This window comes from Musa acuminata, chromosome BXJ3-4 (genome assembly GCF_036884655.1).
Source record: "Musa acuminata AAA Group cultivar baxijiao chromosome BXJ3-4, Cavendish_Baxijiao_AAA, whole genome shotgun sequence".
In the NCBI taxonomy this organism is placed as follows: Eukaryota; Viridiplantae; Streptophyta; class Magnoliopsida; order Zingiberales; family Musaceae; genus Musa; species Musa acuminata.
Window position 1 is genome coordinate 5,537,384 of NC_088352.1, and position 16,728 is coordinate 5,554,111.

The 16,728-nt window shown below is 45.8% G+C and overlaps 3 protein-coding genes across 11 annotated transcripts; all 3 read left to right on the top strand.

The window, feature by feature from the left end:
• Window positions 1-381: 381 nt before the first annotated feature.
• Window positions 382-3,008, top strand: LOC135636674 (SCARECROW-LIKE protein 7-like). Its single transcript, XM_065148556.1, has one exon. The coding sequence runs from the start codon at window positions 881-883 to the stop codon at window positions 2,738-2,740; it is 1,860 nt and encodes a 619-aa protein (XP_065004628.1). The 5' UTR covers window positions 382-880; the 3' UTR covers window positions 2,741-3,008.
• A 1,238-nt stretch (window positions 3,009-4,246) lies between these two features.
• LOC103980848 (uncharacterized) lies at window positions 4,247-8,206 on the top strand. 3 transcript variants are annotated; one of them, XM_065148557.1, is made up of 9 exons: window positions 4,247-4,512; window positions 4,583-4,654; window positions 4,755-4,822; window positions 4,942-5,025; window positions 6,414-6,483; window positions 6,567-6,658; window positions 6,965-7,006; window positions 7,139-7,219; window positions 7,874-8,206. In XM_065148557.1, the coding sequence occupies exons 1-9, from the start codon at window positions 4,263-4,265 to the stop codon at window positions 7,955-7,957; spliced, it is 843 nt and encodes a 280-aa protein (XP_065004629.1). In that variant the 5' UTR covers window positions 4,247-4,262; the 3' UTR covers window positions 7,958-8,206. The 3 variants fall into 3 exon arrangements, with proteins under 3 accessions (XP_065004629.1, XP_009395643.2, XP_009395644.2); XM_009397368.3 differs by having other exon boundaries at window positions 4,248-4,512; window positions 4,748-4,822; window positions 4,946-5,025; XM_009397369.3 differs by having other exon boundaries at window positions 4,354-4,512; window positions 4,748-4,822.
• Window positions 8,207-9,027: 821 nt separating this feature from the next.
• On the top strand, window positions 9,028-16,462 carry LOC108952534 (large ribosomal subunit protein uL6m). Of its 7 annotated transcripts, none has more exons than XM_065147226.1 (3): window positions 9,028-9,177; window positions 9,261-9,317; window positions 15,895-16,462. In XM_065147226.1, the coding sequence occupies exon 3, from the start codon at window positions 15,917-15,919 to the stop codon at window positions 16,223-16,225; it is 309 nt and encodes a 102-aa protein (XP_065003298.1). In that variant the 5' UTR covers window positions 9,028-9,177; window positions 9,261-9,317; window positions 15,895-15,916; the 3' UTR covers window positions 16,226-16,462. The 7 variants fall into 7 exon arrangements, with proteins under 7 accessions (XP_065003298.1, XP_065003297.1, XP_018680125.2 ...); XM_065147225.1 differs by having other exon boundaries at window positions 15,898-16,462; XM_018824582.2 differs by having other exon boundaries at window positions 9,036-9,100; window positions 9,208-9,317.
• Window positions 16,463-16,728: the final 266 nt, after the last annotated feature.

The following is a 16,728-nucleotide window of genomic DNA, read 5'->3' on the forward strand; positions in this document are numbered from 1 at the left end:
TGGCGAGAAACGGAGGTGGGGCCGTCGTCGGGTTCGCAAGAGGCGAAGCCACCATGGCAAATGAAATCACGGTGCTGTCACGTCAAAGGGACCACGGAGGAGACCCGGGCGGAGAGAGACGTCCCGCACAACACACGGTCCTGCGCACCGGCCGCGTCACCCAAATGATGACCGTGCCAGTTGCGCCGGTCGAGCATAGGCAGGTTTTCCTGTCCCGATCCAAGCAGGAAACAGGATTCCTGGCGGCCCCCCAGACGAGGAGTGGATGGAATCCGCCTCATTCAGGGGCTGTCGATTGGTGTATCCTGGTTTGAGGGAGACAGGTGAGCCTAACTGGTTTAGCAATTGAATCGGCATACGTGGAGAAAACGGCGGACTAAAGAGCGGGGGTCAAAAGAGCGCTGCTATGTCAAGCTGGCCTGTTTAGCTTCTTTGTTTCTTCTTCCCGCTTCCTTCATGTATTCTACCCTCGTTTCATTACATGCCATCTCGTTAATCTGTTCATACCTCGGGCGGTGGGCTTTCGTGGCCCCACCTCCTCGTGTCTTGGGCTTTTTATATCCATTTGCTTTGCTTTCCAATCTCTCTCACAGCGACCCAAAACACCCCTCTTTTAGAAACCTCACCGGTCCTCAACCATCAAACCTCCTCTTTGCTTCGCTTGCTTCACACGACGCCCCCTCTGTTGTGTACCATGCGCATCGTTCCTGTCCCAAAACTCAAAATAGCCTGACACTAAATCCTCTCCACCTATATCCATTACTATCCCCTAAATGCTCTCCGCTTTTGACCCGGAGGAGCAGCTTCTCAGGAGTCCAAAGCGCACAGATCAGAGGAAGAGGGCGTAGTATTGCTTGTCGCTGGGGATTCGAAGCAGCAAATGGCGTACATGTGCGCGGACAGCGGCAACCTAATGGCCATCGCGCAGCAGGTCATCCAGCAGCAACAGCAACAACAACAGCAACAGCAGCAGCAACCGCAGCTGGCTGCGTCTGTTAACCCTTTCTCCACCAGCCCATCTCCCTGGGCCTCGCACCACCAACACCAGCACGCGCCCGATCACTTCCCCTTCGTCATCCCGGACCCCGCCGCCGCCTTCGCAGACCCCTTCGCCCCCGACCCCATACCCGGCTTTCTGCCCCCCGGAGGTGACAGCGGCCGCCATCTAGACCATGGTCACTTCCGCATGTCCGACTTCGGCTCTTCCGCCGCCACGGTTGCCGCCGAGTTCGACTCCGACGAGTGGATGGAGAGCCTTATCGGCGAGTCTCCCGCAGAGAGCTCCGTCCTCATGAGTGAACCCTGGCCGAGTGTCACTGAATGCGCAGGCGCACTGTTCGTGGACGCCTTCCCCTCCTGCTCCGCCGACATCAGCCTCCCGTCTCCGCCGCCCGCCGCGTCGGACCTCAACCGTGTGTTCTTTTCCGAGCCCTCCAAGATCCCTCCCCTTGCCCTGGATCAGCACCACCAAGCCGCCGCCCTTGTTGCTTCGAATCCTCTGGCGGCTCAGGTACCGGCATGCGATCGGCCTGAACCAGAAAAGAACTGTGGTGCCGCCACCGTGCGAAAACAGGCGAGGGAGAGAAGCATCTCGTCGCCGCCTCTCCTGGAATCCCTCCTCCAGTGCGCCCGCCTAGCCGATTCCGATCCCCATCTCGCGACCAAGTCCCTGATCCATGTCAGAGAATCCGCCTCGGAGTTGGGCGATCCGACGGAGCGCGTCGCCTTCTATTTCGCCGAAGCCCTGCACCGCCGTCTCCTCGGAGCTCAGAGGAAGCATCCGCTTCCTACTTCCGCGCCGCAGCCGCTCTCCCTCGATTCGTCGCCGGAGGAATTTACTCTCTGTTACAAGGTCCTCAATGACGCGTGCCCCTACTTCAAGTTCGCCCAACTCACCGCAAACCAGGCCATCATAGAGGCCACGGAGTCGGCGGGGCGGATCCACATCGTGGATTTCGGGATTGTCCAAGGGGTCCAGTGGCCCTCGCTCCTCCAGGCCCTCGCTACTCGCCCCTCCGGGAAGCCCTCCAAGGTCCGGATCTCCGGCATCCCCGCGCCAGCACTGGGCAGCGCCGCGATCGCCACGTCGCTGGCCGCAACAGGGAACCGCCTCCGCGACTTCGCGGCGCTCCTCGACCTGGACTTTGAGTTCGACTGTATCCTGACCCCGATTCCGGAGATCACGGCGTCCACCTTCCGGGTCGACCCGGACGAGTTGGTGGTGGTCAACTTCATGCTCCAGCTCTCCCAGCTCCTCGACGACTCTCCCGAGCCGGTCGAGCGCGTCCTTCGGGTGGCCAAGTCGCTCGGCCCCCGCATCGTGACGCTGGCAGAGTACGAGGCCAGCCTGAACCACGCGGGCTTCGTGGATCGCTTCGGCGCCGCGCTGGGCCACTACGCGGCCGTGTTCGAGTCGCTCGACCCGGCAATGGGGCGCGACGCGGTCGAGCGGGCACGGATGGAGCGGGTTCTCATCGGGCATCGGATTCTGGAGGCGGTGGGCCCCTTCGAGGGACAGAACCGACGGGTGCGGATGGCGCCGAAGGAGGAATGGAGGGCCGTGATGGAACGGTGCGGCTTCTCGTCCGTCCCGTTGAGCAACTACGCGGTCAGCCAAGCCAAGCTTCTCCTCTGGAACTACAACTACAGCTCCAGGTACACACTCTTGGATTCCCCTCCGCCCTGCCTCACTCTGGCCTGGGGTGACCGCCCCCTCCTCACGGTGTCCTCATGGCGCTAGTACCAATGATCATCATAACAAAAAAAGAAGAAGAAATAATTCAATGCTGCACCGCACAAGAAAAAAACGCTAATTATTATTAGATTTCTATTTGGTTCTCTCTTAAATGTGTTCTTGTCTGTTTGTCATATAAGTTGGTAACGGTAGTGAGATGCTGCTGAACTGATCAGTCAAGTTGTCTATTTGGTTTGTTCTTTGTAGCAACAACATGTTTAGGTGGTGGTTGGTGTAAAACTAATTGTAAAAAAAGAAAGGTTAGAAACGGTCACTTGTGTTCTTATGGTCTTTACTGAATTGGCCTGCAATATTCAAATGGAAAGGGTGAAGGCTAATGACACCTTTGGCCTTTACTGTTAGAAGATTACAAGCTTCGACTTTTGGTTGGTTGGGCAGATGGTGAATTGTGGAGAAAGAGTGGCGAGCTTCTCGATTGAAGGTTGTCAGACCGGTAGACTGTTTGATGAGAGCAGGGATACTGTATTTTTGTTCAATCGGGAGATGGAGCAGAACTGGAGTGGCTTTTTTGTTTCTTTCTGTTCTTTCGTGTTTCAAGAAGCTGAAAGCGTGGTAGAACCTTTGAGCTCTGGAAGAGGGCTTTTCAGAAGATGAGGCTGAGTGGGATAGGAACACCACACCATGAGATCCAAACGGTACATAGCAGCAGCAAACCATCATAGTTTGGAACTCCTATGCAAGTATACTCGCGGTTCATTCATTTGTGAGGGGCTTCTGAAAGATGCGTGTAATTGTGTCGAATTCCAGTCTCACAAATGCCAATATTTTATTTCCTGTTAAGATCCATTTGGAAATATGCAGGGCACTGTTACTGTGGTCTCAATTCATGGAAATCGATATAAGGAAAAAATGGGAGATTCAATTAGTTGATACTGGAATTAGTCAACATCGGCCTTAGTGCTTTGTGATATCAGGACATGTCGCAATTCGACTGTTTATATCCAAAATAATGATTTTTTCTTGTCAATGAACTACAATTGATGACGAGTACTTTTCGTTGGTCCTAACAGGAACTGTGCAGCAATGGTTGAGGCTTATCAGTCCATTTCTTTGGATAAGGATTTCTATAATAATGCTCAGCATCATATGTGACAGAATCATTCAGCAGTCTAATCGATCTCAAACGTGAATCGGATATTTCTTTTTGTGTTGGTTTTTACTGTAAACTCGATCTCTGCTCGTGTATACATAACGAGAGAGGAGAGAGGAGAGAGGATCGAGACGGTGCATATCAGAGAAGGAGGGAGATAGGTGACGGAGGGCAGAGAAGACGGTCACTGTTGTTGTCAGGGCTCGCTACCTTCCCAAAACGGAGTGGCGCGCCTACCGCTACCCGCGCCGGCAATGCTGCTGCGCCATTCCCTACCCGGCCGCCCGGCCGGCTCCATTTGACATCGAACACCATCCCAACTATTTTTGGTTCTTACTTGTATGTGTATATATAGACATCTCTGTTTCGTACATGTCTGTCCATGACGGCGGCTACGACATCCTTTGGGGCTAATTCATGGCCCGTTTGACGGCGCTCTCAAACCGACTTGGATCAGCTTGTGCTCGATTTGGGCTAATTCTTGGCCCGTTGGGGGATGCAACGGAATGTCAAGCCCCGGGTGGGGGTTACAACATGGCGCTGTGGCTAGCAGACCACCATAAGACGCCGTCGTCTCATCTGCATCTGTCTTTGGGGCTTTGGTCGCGGAGGGTTGCAGCAACGCATCCGTTCCACACAGATGTCTCCGAGCGACTCCTCCTTCAAGGTTCTCTCTCCATCTCTGCCTCAGTGTACGTGTTACTTGTTGCTGTGCTGATTACTTTGAGGTACAGCAGATGATTCTGGGGTCGTCCTCAAGGTCTCGCCGGCAGATACTATCCGAGATGGGATACGACTTCATCGTCCTGGTATGTTGTCGCTACCCCACCTTCTCCCGTCTTTTGTTTCGGTCTCCGCTCGTCCGGCGCGTAGTGGCATGACGCCGGTTGCGTGATTGTCAGAGTGCAGATATCGACGAGAAGGAGATTCGCAGGCACACGCCGGAGGAGCTGGTGATGGTCTTGGCCGAAGCCAAGGTGAGATACACTGCGCTTATTTGTCGATTCAAAACAAGGGTTTGGTTATTTGACGCTAATTTTCGAGTAACTCGATGTTGAACAATAAGATTTCTTGAGCATGTTGATTGTACTGTCAGGCAGATGCCATAATATCGAAGCTGAGGAGCAGCGGTTTTAAAGAAGAGGATGCCGAGCCGACCCTATTGATAACCGCTGACCAGGTTTCATCTTGTGTTTGTCTCTTTTCATGGTGTTGTTAGCAGTTCCTGATTGACTGAACACTGAGCATTGCTACCTGAATGTTTCTGCTATTTGTGGTGATGGCACTGCTCATCATAAGAACATAATGAAGATTCCTCTGGTGCACGCTATCTTGTTGTGGTTTTGAACAAAATGTTATATATCTTATCTGTAAAGGAATGTGTGGAAGATGGCTTCTTATATGAGATCGATCTTGAGGATTTCACCTTTAGGCTGAGAAGGTGAAGCTAAATTTGAAACTCTAAGGACAACACGCTGCTAAATACTTAAAAAGTGTGGGTTTGAATTCATTTTGATAAACTTCCTATAAGCTGATGTGCTTTGATTGGTAAGAGAATATTGGACTCTGTCAAGTAGTATATAGAACAAGTACTACATTGTATGAGAGATGGAAAATTAATGATTTGCTATTTCCTCTAGTAAATATAAGATGGTAATTTAAAAATATCAGAGTTGTTATTCTGAGTCTTCATTGCAAGAAGGAAAATTTCATCAGGTTTTGGCTTCAATTTCATGGTAAAGGGTCTTAACATTGAGAGATAGTTTTTGTGCAGTTCCAATTCTCAGATGCCAAAGCAGACATCTAGTTTCATAGTCCTTAAACATGGGTCAGAGATATATTTTGGACTTCTTCAAAGTACCAAACAAAGTTCGTGAAACCAGCTTTGATCCTGCTAGTTTTCAGTGCTGGATATTTCATCTTAGACACTGATTTTGTGAATCAGCATGTTAATTGCAATGGTCCTGCTAGTAGAAGGCACTTTCTCTTACTTACCATCTTGTTTCACTAAGTTTCTTTTTTTTTTTACATGTGGAACCAATTTAAAATACTGAAAACTATATCATTTCATAAGCGCCTTGCACTATTCTTGAAAGATCTGTGTGCCAGTTTTAATTTCCGCTGATATAGAGAGTGTTTGTTTTATTGTAAGAGTGTCAAAGTTCCATGTTTTATCCATCACACCAATCCCATTTGTCTCTCAGGCTGATGGATACCTCTAAAAGTATAGTCATTCCCACTTCATGTGAGGAAACTTATGAGGTTTTGTATCAACTGCTCATGCTACCTTTTCCTCTGTGTTCTGTGTTGCTGTCCTGTGACAATGTGTGAGTAGCAATCATCTAGGAGAAACCTTATATCGTGCTAATTATCCTGAAACTACTGATTTTCACATCAACAGGAAAATGAATTTGGTTTAGCTTGTGAATGAGGTTGTTTCCTGGCTGCCAGCTTCCTTTTGTATTAGGTTAAAATTTTCTAATATATACTTTGCTGTAAATAACCAGCATCTTTGTCTTTGAGGTATTGTTAGTTTATTACTTGGAGCTGATTTTATTCATTATGGAGGTTGTGGTCCATGGTGGTATGATAAGAGAAAAGCCAAGCAGCACAGAGGAAGCACGAGAATTTATCAAAGGTTTGCTTAAGGGGGCCTTCCTGATTCTTTGAAAGATGTAATTGCAGACCACCATAGCGTTATCGTGTGCAAACTTTTTTCAGGTTATTCTGCGGGGCATGCATCAACAGTTGGATCTGTACTTGTTACCAATTTGAAAACTGGGGTTAGAAAAGGAGGATGTGATAAAGCTGAGGTATTGTTATGATGTTCTCACACTATTTCAAATGTAGTATTGAATGTGGCCAAATTTAAATTTAAAGTCATGTTGTAAACAATGGGAACAAAAAAACTTTGTTTCTGATCATGTTCTCACCACATTAATTTCAATCAGCATCTCATCTGGAGAGTACTTGGGTGTATGTACCTGTTAAAATGCCAGCTATAATAAAATGAAAACTATGCAGCACTGAAGTTTATTAGTGGAGTATATTTTCTATTTGGTCAATTTTCTGAGTGGATAATTTTGCAATATTTAAGTATACATTTTCTCTTCTTGCAGATTTATTTTCACAAAATACCAGATGAGGTCATTGATAGCCTGGTATATGCATCTTTTAACTTTTCGACGCTCTACTTGATTTCCCTTTTTTTTCACTGGACATGCCCTTTGCATTTGTCTACAGCACATCCATCTTTAGAACATATGAAAGTAAGCTTGTTTGACATTTTTCAGATTGAGGAGGGTGATGTGCTTTATGTTGCTGGTGGGCTGATGGTTGAACATCCATTAACTTCACCTTTTGTGGAGGCAATAGTGAGTATTTCATACAATTTTCGTAGATAATGTAATGGAAAATTATAGAAGAAATTTAGTTCCTTCTGCTCATCTATAATTTCTCAACAAACTTTACAAGGGAGCCAATATTCAACATTTGCAAAATTACTACAAAAAAGGACCCTTCAAAGCCACAAATGTTATTAATTTGTTGGAATTTAATTTGAACTGTTATCAACAAAAATTCCAGTGTTACATCTTATCAAAAATATTATTCATTTTCTAGATGAATAAAATCTAGGAATAACAGTAGAATGGAGACCAAAGATACTAACCTGATGTATTTGGAAGCATGATGTACTTTTTGGTTGTAAGTTCATGTGCTGTCCAAGACCTTTCATTAGAACTTGTGGTCATGACTCCTAGCAAGGCATAACATGAAAAGAGAAAAAAGGACAGTGGACTTATTGTCTAACCTCAATTTTACTGCTGATAGAAACGAAACTTGCACAGACATAAATGGCTTACGCATTTATTATCAAGAATTTACCATTTATAGAGGTTTCTATGATATTTACAATTTTTAGGAGGGGTACATTAAGTTTCTCTCATTTTCAACCAAACATATGAACTTTTTCCAAAATTGTGATTGCTAACATCGAGTTTGACAAATACTTGATGCTTTTTTTGCAGGTGGGGACAATTGATGGCGTTATGGGGCTTCCTAAAGCTCTCACTCAAAGACTTATTCACGAGGCCCTTCAGTCAGCAATCTGAGGGTCTTGTCACTGGTGGTCTAACTACAATTTTGATTTTGATGGTGCTAGGGTATCTAATCATCAGGATTAGTTGAAGATGAAGATCAGAGGCCTGTTAAATGATTAACAGGAAATCTGCCACAAGTAGCATCAAAGAATGACTATTAAATTAGAGACTGGTGCAGATTTTTGCTATTACCATCTCAGTTAATTATATTGACATATGTGGACTGTGTGCATACTAATTTTGCTCCATGGAGTTTCATGATATTGCTACTTGTGAATGCATGCAACTGCTGAGGCACCAAATACAAATGCTATCGAGTTAAATTATGATTTGATCTAGCAAAAAGTCTCAGATAGAACATTAAAAATGAGTTGCAACCCAAGCCTTCATTTCCAAGTTGCTTTATCAATATATCAATCCTCTGTTGGAGTTTTTGGGCTAATAACTCCTGCCAAAGGCTGATGTTTGATGTGCTGCTCCTTTCTTTTGCAATCCATGAACTTAGTTTCAGGTGATTCTTCTCTTAAGCTGACGGCCATGAATTTAGTCCTGTGTGTCTCGCTTTGCAAAAGCTGTGATAGTTTTGCAGTGAAAGCCATATGAAATCCTATTATAAGCTGCCTAATCATAACAGCATGTTCAGGAAATGAGCCCGTTATCGGATCTTAATTTCTTGTTGCTTCATTTACTCTTAACGTATGCCTATGCAGTGAGTGAACGATGCCGTTTATCGATGCCCTAAATCTAATTTCAACTCGTAAAAGATGAGAAAAGGGATGGATATGTCATAAATTACCTAATGATCATAGCATTCGGAAAATGCGAGAAGTACCACTTGACTAATAATATGAAGGCGGAAAACCAAAAGAAAAGAGGCAAAAAATAATTAGTCCGTAGAATGCCTAACTGCATATATTTAAATGGAGAAAATAAAAAATCACATAAAAAAGCAATAACTGCAACCCTTTGACGATCATTTAATCTCGTAGGGCCTTTTTATTATGAATTTATTATTTTATTGTTTTTATTGTAACAGAAAACGTATATATATATATATATATATATATATATGTATGATTTCCCGTTGTTGACCTTCGCTTCTCCAAATCGTAGCCTGAGAACCGCGGCCACGCAGGGGCGGTAACTTGGGCGGCGGTCTGTGTCCTCTCTCTTCCATCGTCGGCGACGGCGTACATCGCCCTTCCATCTCTTCCTTTCGTGCCTTTTCAAAGGTACCTGACTCTTGCCTTTTATTCCTGCAGGATTACTCTCTGTAATTAGCAAACTATTAACCGAGTCCTTAATTCGCAAGCAGCGACTGGCGGTGTCCCTTTCCAAAAGTATTAGCTTCTCTGAGGCTGTTCTGCTTCAGGTTCTATTTCTTTTGATTCTGATGTTCGAGTTTTGGTCACTGAATTTAGTCGAGAAGCCTTGCACGTCAATTGTTCGAAGTAATTCTCGAGATAAAATAAGTCATTTTTGCCCGCCGCACGCGACTGTGTAATCGCATATGCTTATTATGATGGAAGACGCATGCTCTTCTTTCACAGTTTCAATTGATCAAACTGATCAAAATGTTAATTTTACCGAAGTTCCTAGCTAGATTTTACGGATTCAAATGTTTAGGTTAAAACCAAGGTGGAAATTGGAATTGATGTAATATCCACTTCCTGGTAGTGAAGTGATTGAAACCTTAATATTTGGGCAGCTCAAATTTGCAGACTTGAAGTACATGTAATGCTTGGTGGATCCTACATCACTCTGGTATTTTTTGGACAGGTTATCAGAAATGAAACCAGCATGTGCATATTAGGTTTTGGACTGGATCTTTTAGGTTGTTATCAAATTCAGCTTCAGATCTTAGTTGATCGCACAATATGTAGATTTTATCACATGGTATGTTTTCAGCATGATGATTGCCATATCAAATTTTTTGTGGTTGCTAACTTTTAGAAGAATTTTAGAAGTCTGAGATCGATCTTTCTGCCTATGGTGCGAGTAATAAAGATTTCAGTTGGAAAAATGAGATTTTTTTTTAGTAGTTTCTTGATGAAGACATCAGTAACATTATGGTTCTTGTAATTATGAGTTATTATATGTTAATACAAATGAGCAGTCTAAAAGAAGCTGATTTGTGCCTGATATGTTCAATGATATATGGTTCACAAAATGGCTTTACTGATCAAGAACATTTGCTGCTAGATGAAGTATGAATTGCAGGGAAGTCCCTGAGCTTGAAAATTTGTACTTCTTGTGATTGTATTACAGCACCCATGAATGCTTCCTGTAAACTCAATCTTTCCTTTTTTTCCTAATCACATCATGAATTTGAATGGGTGAGTTGGCTCATTTGTACCTTATTTACTTTAGCCACCGTCCGATCACGAACAAACTTCGAAACAGGATGTTTGATGTAATGCTTATGTATGTCCGTGTCTTTTGGTATGTTCATACCTTGTACAGCATGTAGAGGGGCAGCCGAAGGCTTAATAGTCCCATTTTAATTGGGTTGGTGGCCTCTTTAGGCATGTAAATAAAAGTTGTGTCATGTGGACACGTGCGAGAGATTTTCGGTCTGTAATGGACCATTTTATCCTTTGTTGTGCAACTGTTCAGAGCTTGTAAAGTTTGTTTGTAATTTGCATTGTCTATGAAGTGTTTTTCGGAGATGTTTGCTTGTGGATCCCGATTGAGGCGTTCTCTCTAACCCGTTCTCTCTTTTGTTGGTCCTAAGGGACAATGGGAGGCTGACCTTTGCGGACGGACACGCAAAGGTGCCACACGACTTAGGCAAAACCAGCTAAGTCCGTGACAGGATGTTTGATGTAATGCTTATGTATGTCCGTGTCTTTTGGTATGTTCATACCTTGTACAACATGTAGAGGGGCAGCCGAAGGCTTAATAGTCTCATTTTAATTTGGTTGGTAGCCTCTTTAGGCATGTAAATAAAAGTTGTGTCATGTGGACACGTGCGAGGGATTTTCGATCTGTAATGGACCATTTTACCCTTTGTTGTGCAACTATTCAGAGCTTGTAAAGTATGTTTGTAATTTGCATTGTCTATGAAGTGTTTTTCGGAGATGTTTGCTTGTGGATCCCGATTGAGGCGTTCTCTCTAACCCGTTCTCTCTTTTGTTGGTCCTAAGGGACAATAGGAGGCTTCGAGGAGGCTAACCTTTGCGGACGGACACGCAAGGGTGCCGCATGACTTAGGCAAAACCAGCTAAGTCCATGACAGATGGTATCAGAGCGGGACAAGCACTCATAGAAACACTTAGCATGCAAACGTGGGGGACCTAGCGGGGCTGCGTTGAGGGTAGTCAGCAACGCGCGACCGTTTGGGGGAAAACGGGCATGGAGATGTAGGGAAAAGGAGTCGCTCGGATGAGCGGGCATCTGAGATTGGCATTCGGAGGAATGGCCAACCCTTCGCGCAAGAGGCACCACGAGAACAGACAAGCTTGGAAGAATGCGGAGCGCACAAAGGTTGGGATGACTGAGTTTGAGCTACGGCTCAACGTTGACAACTATACTTGATGGTGCTCAAGGCAAGCGAAGCGCTTGCCAAAAGATGAGACCATGCAAGGTGGAATGAGTTGCTCAGCGACCGAAAGAGTTGTGCAAAGCTCACAGAGGTGAGGGGAATTGCTAAGTCAAAGAATTCGGTACTCATGCATGGGCTTGTATGCGGACGATGGAATATTCGTGGTCATCCCAAGGTGATCGAAACTCGACGCCATGGAGCATTGAAACTTTCTCTTCGGCATGCGAAGGATACGTCCGGAGGAGGCTGAAGTGTGCAACGAGTTCAGTATGTTGCTAGGCTTTGAGGGGTGCAGCGGTGGCTGTATTGACGTGGAGGCGCAATCTAGCAAGTGCGTTTGCAAGAGGCAGAACAATGCACAGTTTGTTCAGCAGATCGGAGTAGTCCAAGGGGATGGTGGTCTCCGAAACGAAGAGAGATATTGCTCCAACGGGACAGTTATCTAGGAGGGATAAGTCTCGGCTCTCCAGAGGGAGAATCAGGTGAGACGGACCTCACATGTTGAGGAGTGCCTCAACAAACAACAACTCTACGAAGCTCGATGGACTGAGCAAGCGGCGAGGAGTCGTTGCATGATCTCGCTCGAGAGAATGCATTGGTGGATGCATTGCGAGATTAAGTTGGGGAGCAACACAACGCGACACAAATGAAGGCATACTTGGAGTCGATATGATATCGGACTCAAGGGAGGGCTGATCCGTGGAATGGTGGGCGCGAGGGCCACCATCGACTCAATGCAAAAACGAGGAGCGGAGCAACTTGGGTGTAACTTAGCGATGTACCCAAGCCGTATGAAGGGAGCCAGCATAGAAGTTGGAACATGGAGCAGATGCACTATGCTTTCCGTAGACGGAGGTCAAGGACATGAACTCTTACAGAGGTAAGAGTAGGATTATGTTGTTCCATGGGTCCTTCATTCTAATGGAGTGGACTCATCTTGCATGGTGCCAAAGACGAAGGGAGCTTCTGGGCACATACACCTTATCTCGGAGGAGCATTTGATGGAGGAACTAAGGTGACTCAATTTGCGGAGACGAAGTTGGGTTCAGAAGGCCTTAGCACGGGGCAAGAGGACGGAGAGACGGGTACTCTTGAAGAATATGCCATAGTGTTGCCATTTAAGTTGCCATGAAGGAAGCGGTGCGCAACGGAGATTGTGCTGGTAGGGGCAGAGGCCCAGGATCCAGACAATGGTGCATAAATTACAAAGAAGTCGGTGGACTTCGGGAGCTACTAGGCGACGGACTGTCCTAGAGCAGTGCTTCATCTAGGTGTGACCCAAGAGTGGGTGGATGAAGGTCGATTGCCAAAGGAGCGAACAAAATCGAAGGTGGAAGAGACCCTGCGATGTATTGGCAGAGGCCACACATGGAGGGTTCACAATTCGAGTTTATTCCACAAGGATTAGAATGCAATGGAGATGTCACCAGGAGGCGACATGGTGCAGCGGATCGTGGTGGAACAGTTCGTGGCAATGTGATACACACAATCTAGTCCCGTGAGGGACTATATCATACGGAGGTATGATCGGGAGTTACTGGAAGCTCCACTTTGGTGAACAACACGACGGCAAGAAGGGCTATGGATTCAAGGAGTGAAGGTCATGGTACCGCAGAGGCGGGTCTTCCGGGCGTGCATCGAATTTTGCATCGGATGAAAGCCTTGGTCATCAGCATATGGGGGTTGTGTTCCACCAAGGGAAGAGTTCGAATGCAAGTACCAGTGAGTCCCATGGGAGGGACTTGATCATGCAGAGGTATGATCGAAGCAGCTGGAGAGTTGGACTGCTCCAGAGCTCATATTCGCTTAAGGGAGCCCGACAAGTCAGAGGACAAGGTCGAGTAAGCGAACGTTGCTACTAAGGAAGCTAAGGAGAACAGAATCGGTGCAAACCCTACAACATGATGGCAGAGGCCATGCATGGGAGTTGCAGTATGTCTTTCCATTGACCAAACAGTCTGCTTAGAGAACACAGAGGTGTTGAAGCAGGGGGTCGAAAGGGGCGAGGAAGCGACGACGAGTCCAGAGGGACTTCGGGTCATGCAAGAGTGCACGACCAAGGAACGAAGCAGGCAGTACCGCAGAGGAGTGCCACGGAGACATTTCTACTGATCGTGAAGAAAAGGGATGCAGATGCGAGGCGACGGATGGTAGTGCCATGGGCATGGCAGTGCTATGGTACCGCAGAGGCGGGACTTCCATGAAAGTCATTGATCCCTTGCTCTCATGGAGGGAGAGCGCTTGGTCGTGAAAGGGGCCGAGGAGGTGGAGCATGCAGAGGCAAACTCCAAGTACCGGGACAAGGCTGAAGGGCAGAGGCCGAGGAACTTCGTAATACCGGTGTCAATGAGCTTCTCATCAAGACAGTCGAAAGTGAAGGACTTCGGGTCATGCAAGAGTGCACGACCAAGTAACGAAGCAGGCAGTACGCGGTGTTGTACCTTTGCTACTCGGTGGAGTAGGCGGCAGGGTTGATGGAGAAGACGGTACAATCCTAGAGGCGACCTTATCTATCAAAGAATTACTCCAAGTTGGGGTGAAAACTTCCTGCATTCCAGAAGTTCGATGGCATTGAGAAGGTGAATCACAGTAGCTAACTCAACGCAAGGAGTGCAAACACTTCAAGTGCTTCAGAAGTGTGAGCAAAGAGCAGGCGAAGGCCAGTAACCAGCTTGATGCATGAAGTACAACCTCGAGGAGGCGGGCGAAGTCAAGTAACCTTTGCCTTCTCAACTCTTAAGAGAATAGGCGAAACCGAGTACCTCAATTCTCTTATCTATCCAGCAGAGGAGCTCTGCACAAGTTCAAAGACCCTTCGAAGATAATTGAAGACAATAGTTGTCAAATCCTCACCAACGGTGATCATTGCTACTGAGAGTAGATTGTCCGCTTCATTTCCCAACGAAATGCCAATCGAAAGCGGAAGTGATGCGAACCTACTTGGATGTGACAACTAAGTGAAAGAAGAGTCAATGAACAATTTTTGTGGAGGAAGAACCCAAAACTTCAGAAGTTTGCGAGACGATGCTCGTTAAAGCTCCAACAAGCATTCACCCAGTTCAAGCAGCATATGGAATTTGAGAGACTGGCGCAGTAAGGATGGTCTTTTCCTTCATCTGAGAGATCCGCAGGAATCAACAAGGATCAACACAACTCAGTCAACCCCACACCAGAGTCAGAGTCATTGGTGAGTTGAAGCAGCATAGTGGATCAAAGGTTCGACGACTCAAAATCAGCAGCGGAGAGCAGTTGGGAGCCAGGAGGCGCATTACAGCTGGAGTGGAAGATTGAAGACTCAGCAAAGGCGAGGAGTTACAATTTTCACAAAGGCTTCAACGAGGACGTCAAAGGAATAAGTGGGGGAGAATGTCACGGACAAACTTCGAAACAGGATGTTTGATGTAATGCTTATGTATGTCCGTGTCTTTTGGTATGTTCATACCTTGTACAGCATGTAGAGGGGCAGCCGAAGGCTTAATAGTTCCATTTTAATTGGGTTGGTGACCTCTTTAGGCATGTAAATAAAAGTTGTGTCATGTGGACACGTGCGAGGGATTTTCGGTCTGTAATGGACCATTTTACCCTTTGTTGTGTAACTGTTCAGAGCTTGTAAAGTCTGTTTGTAATTTGCATTGTCTATGAAGTGTTTTTCGGAGATGTTTGCTTATAGATCCCGATTGAGGCGTTCTCTCTAACCCGTTCTCTCTTTTGTTGGTCCTAAGGGACAATGGGAGGCTTCGGGGAGGCTGACCTTTGCGGACGGACACGCAAGGGTGCCGCACGACTTAGGCAAAACCAGCTAAGTCCGTGACAGTCCGTTAAAAAGAAAAACTTCAACCACCTTCTCTTTTTGTTGAACATTTAGTCCAATCAGCTTCGATAAACTTGAGGTCAGATATATAGATGGGAAGGTTGAAGCATTTGCCTCCTTGGCGATCAGGTGATCTTTTTTGTTCTCTCTCTTGTCATATGATGGTATGCAAAACTGCAAATTTTATGGGCGCATAGTCTTCCTATTGCTCTTGAAACCCCATATATTTGATTCTAGAAGTCGTGGAAATAGGTTCTTCCTTTTTTGTATTATAGATTTTATATTTCCTCTTCCTTTGGAGTGCAGTAGTCACCGGTCCAGCTGTGTATATCTATCTCCTTTTGAAAAGTTTGCCTCCGGTCAACAGAAGTCCTTTTGGTGCATGAGCACTGAACATGAGTTGTTTTTCGTCTCTTCCTTTTTTTTTAGGACTATAAATCCATTTGTACAACTTTGAAATCATATAGCAAATTTGAATTGTCAGGTTAGCTTTTCTTTTCTTAAATATGATGTTAGATTTATTTGGATGAGTCGCTCTTTTTTTTTATTTAAATGGATACTTTGTTTTTAACTGACTGGTATCTACTATGTTAGCAGGTGATCCTCCAATCTGTCAATGGAGGCAAAAAATTTTCGGTTTCTTAAGATTGTCGGTGTGGGGTTTAAAGCAAGAACTGAAGCAGAAGGTCGACAACTGTTTCTGAAGCTGGGTTACAGCCATGAGGTGGAATTCGCTGTTCCTCCTGCTGTTCGAGTTTTCTGCTTCAAACCCAACATACTTTGTTGTACCGGGATAAACAAAGCGCGAGTACACCAGTTTGCTGGTGCAGTCCGTGGCTGCAAACCTCCCGAAGTTTACAAGGGCAAGGGTATAATGTACATTGATGAAGTCGTGAAGAAAAAGCAAGGAAAGAAGTCAAAGTAAGCTAGAAGGATCGTATGGTCTATGTGGTTTATGCATAAATCTGGAAAATGACGACTGCCTTTTGATGTGTGAAATTTTCATTCCTCCAGCAACAACCGATTTCATTCATGATCTAGTGCAGTTGGCTGTTGGATTTCTTGGTCTCCCATATATGGTATTAACCATGGGGGCAACTGCCCTCCTGTGTTTTGACTACATTAGCTGAAATTACTTAAGAGCATCACAGTCTTATTATTCTGGTAGAGTGTCTCTTATTTTTCTAAAAAACATAATTACCTCAAATCTTTATCCTGTCTCAGTTGTTGCGTTCGCCCCATCACGAGGCTCCACTATTGCTCGACGATATCAAGGTGAGGGATGAGGAAGGGATGCTTACGAGAGCTGATCCTTCACCCACAACCTGCACCCCAACTTCTCTTTTGCCTCCTTAGGATTTATTAATGGAGCTAGGTATTGGATCTCGATACAATCAACTCGCCATCGAGCTGGTAGTAGCACCTCAG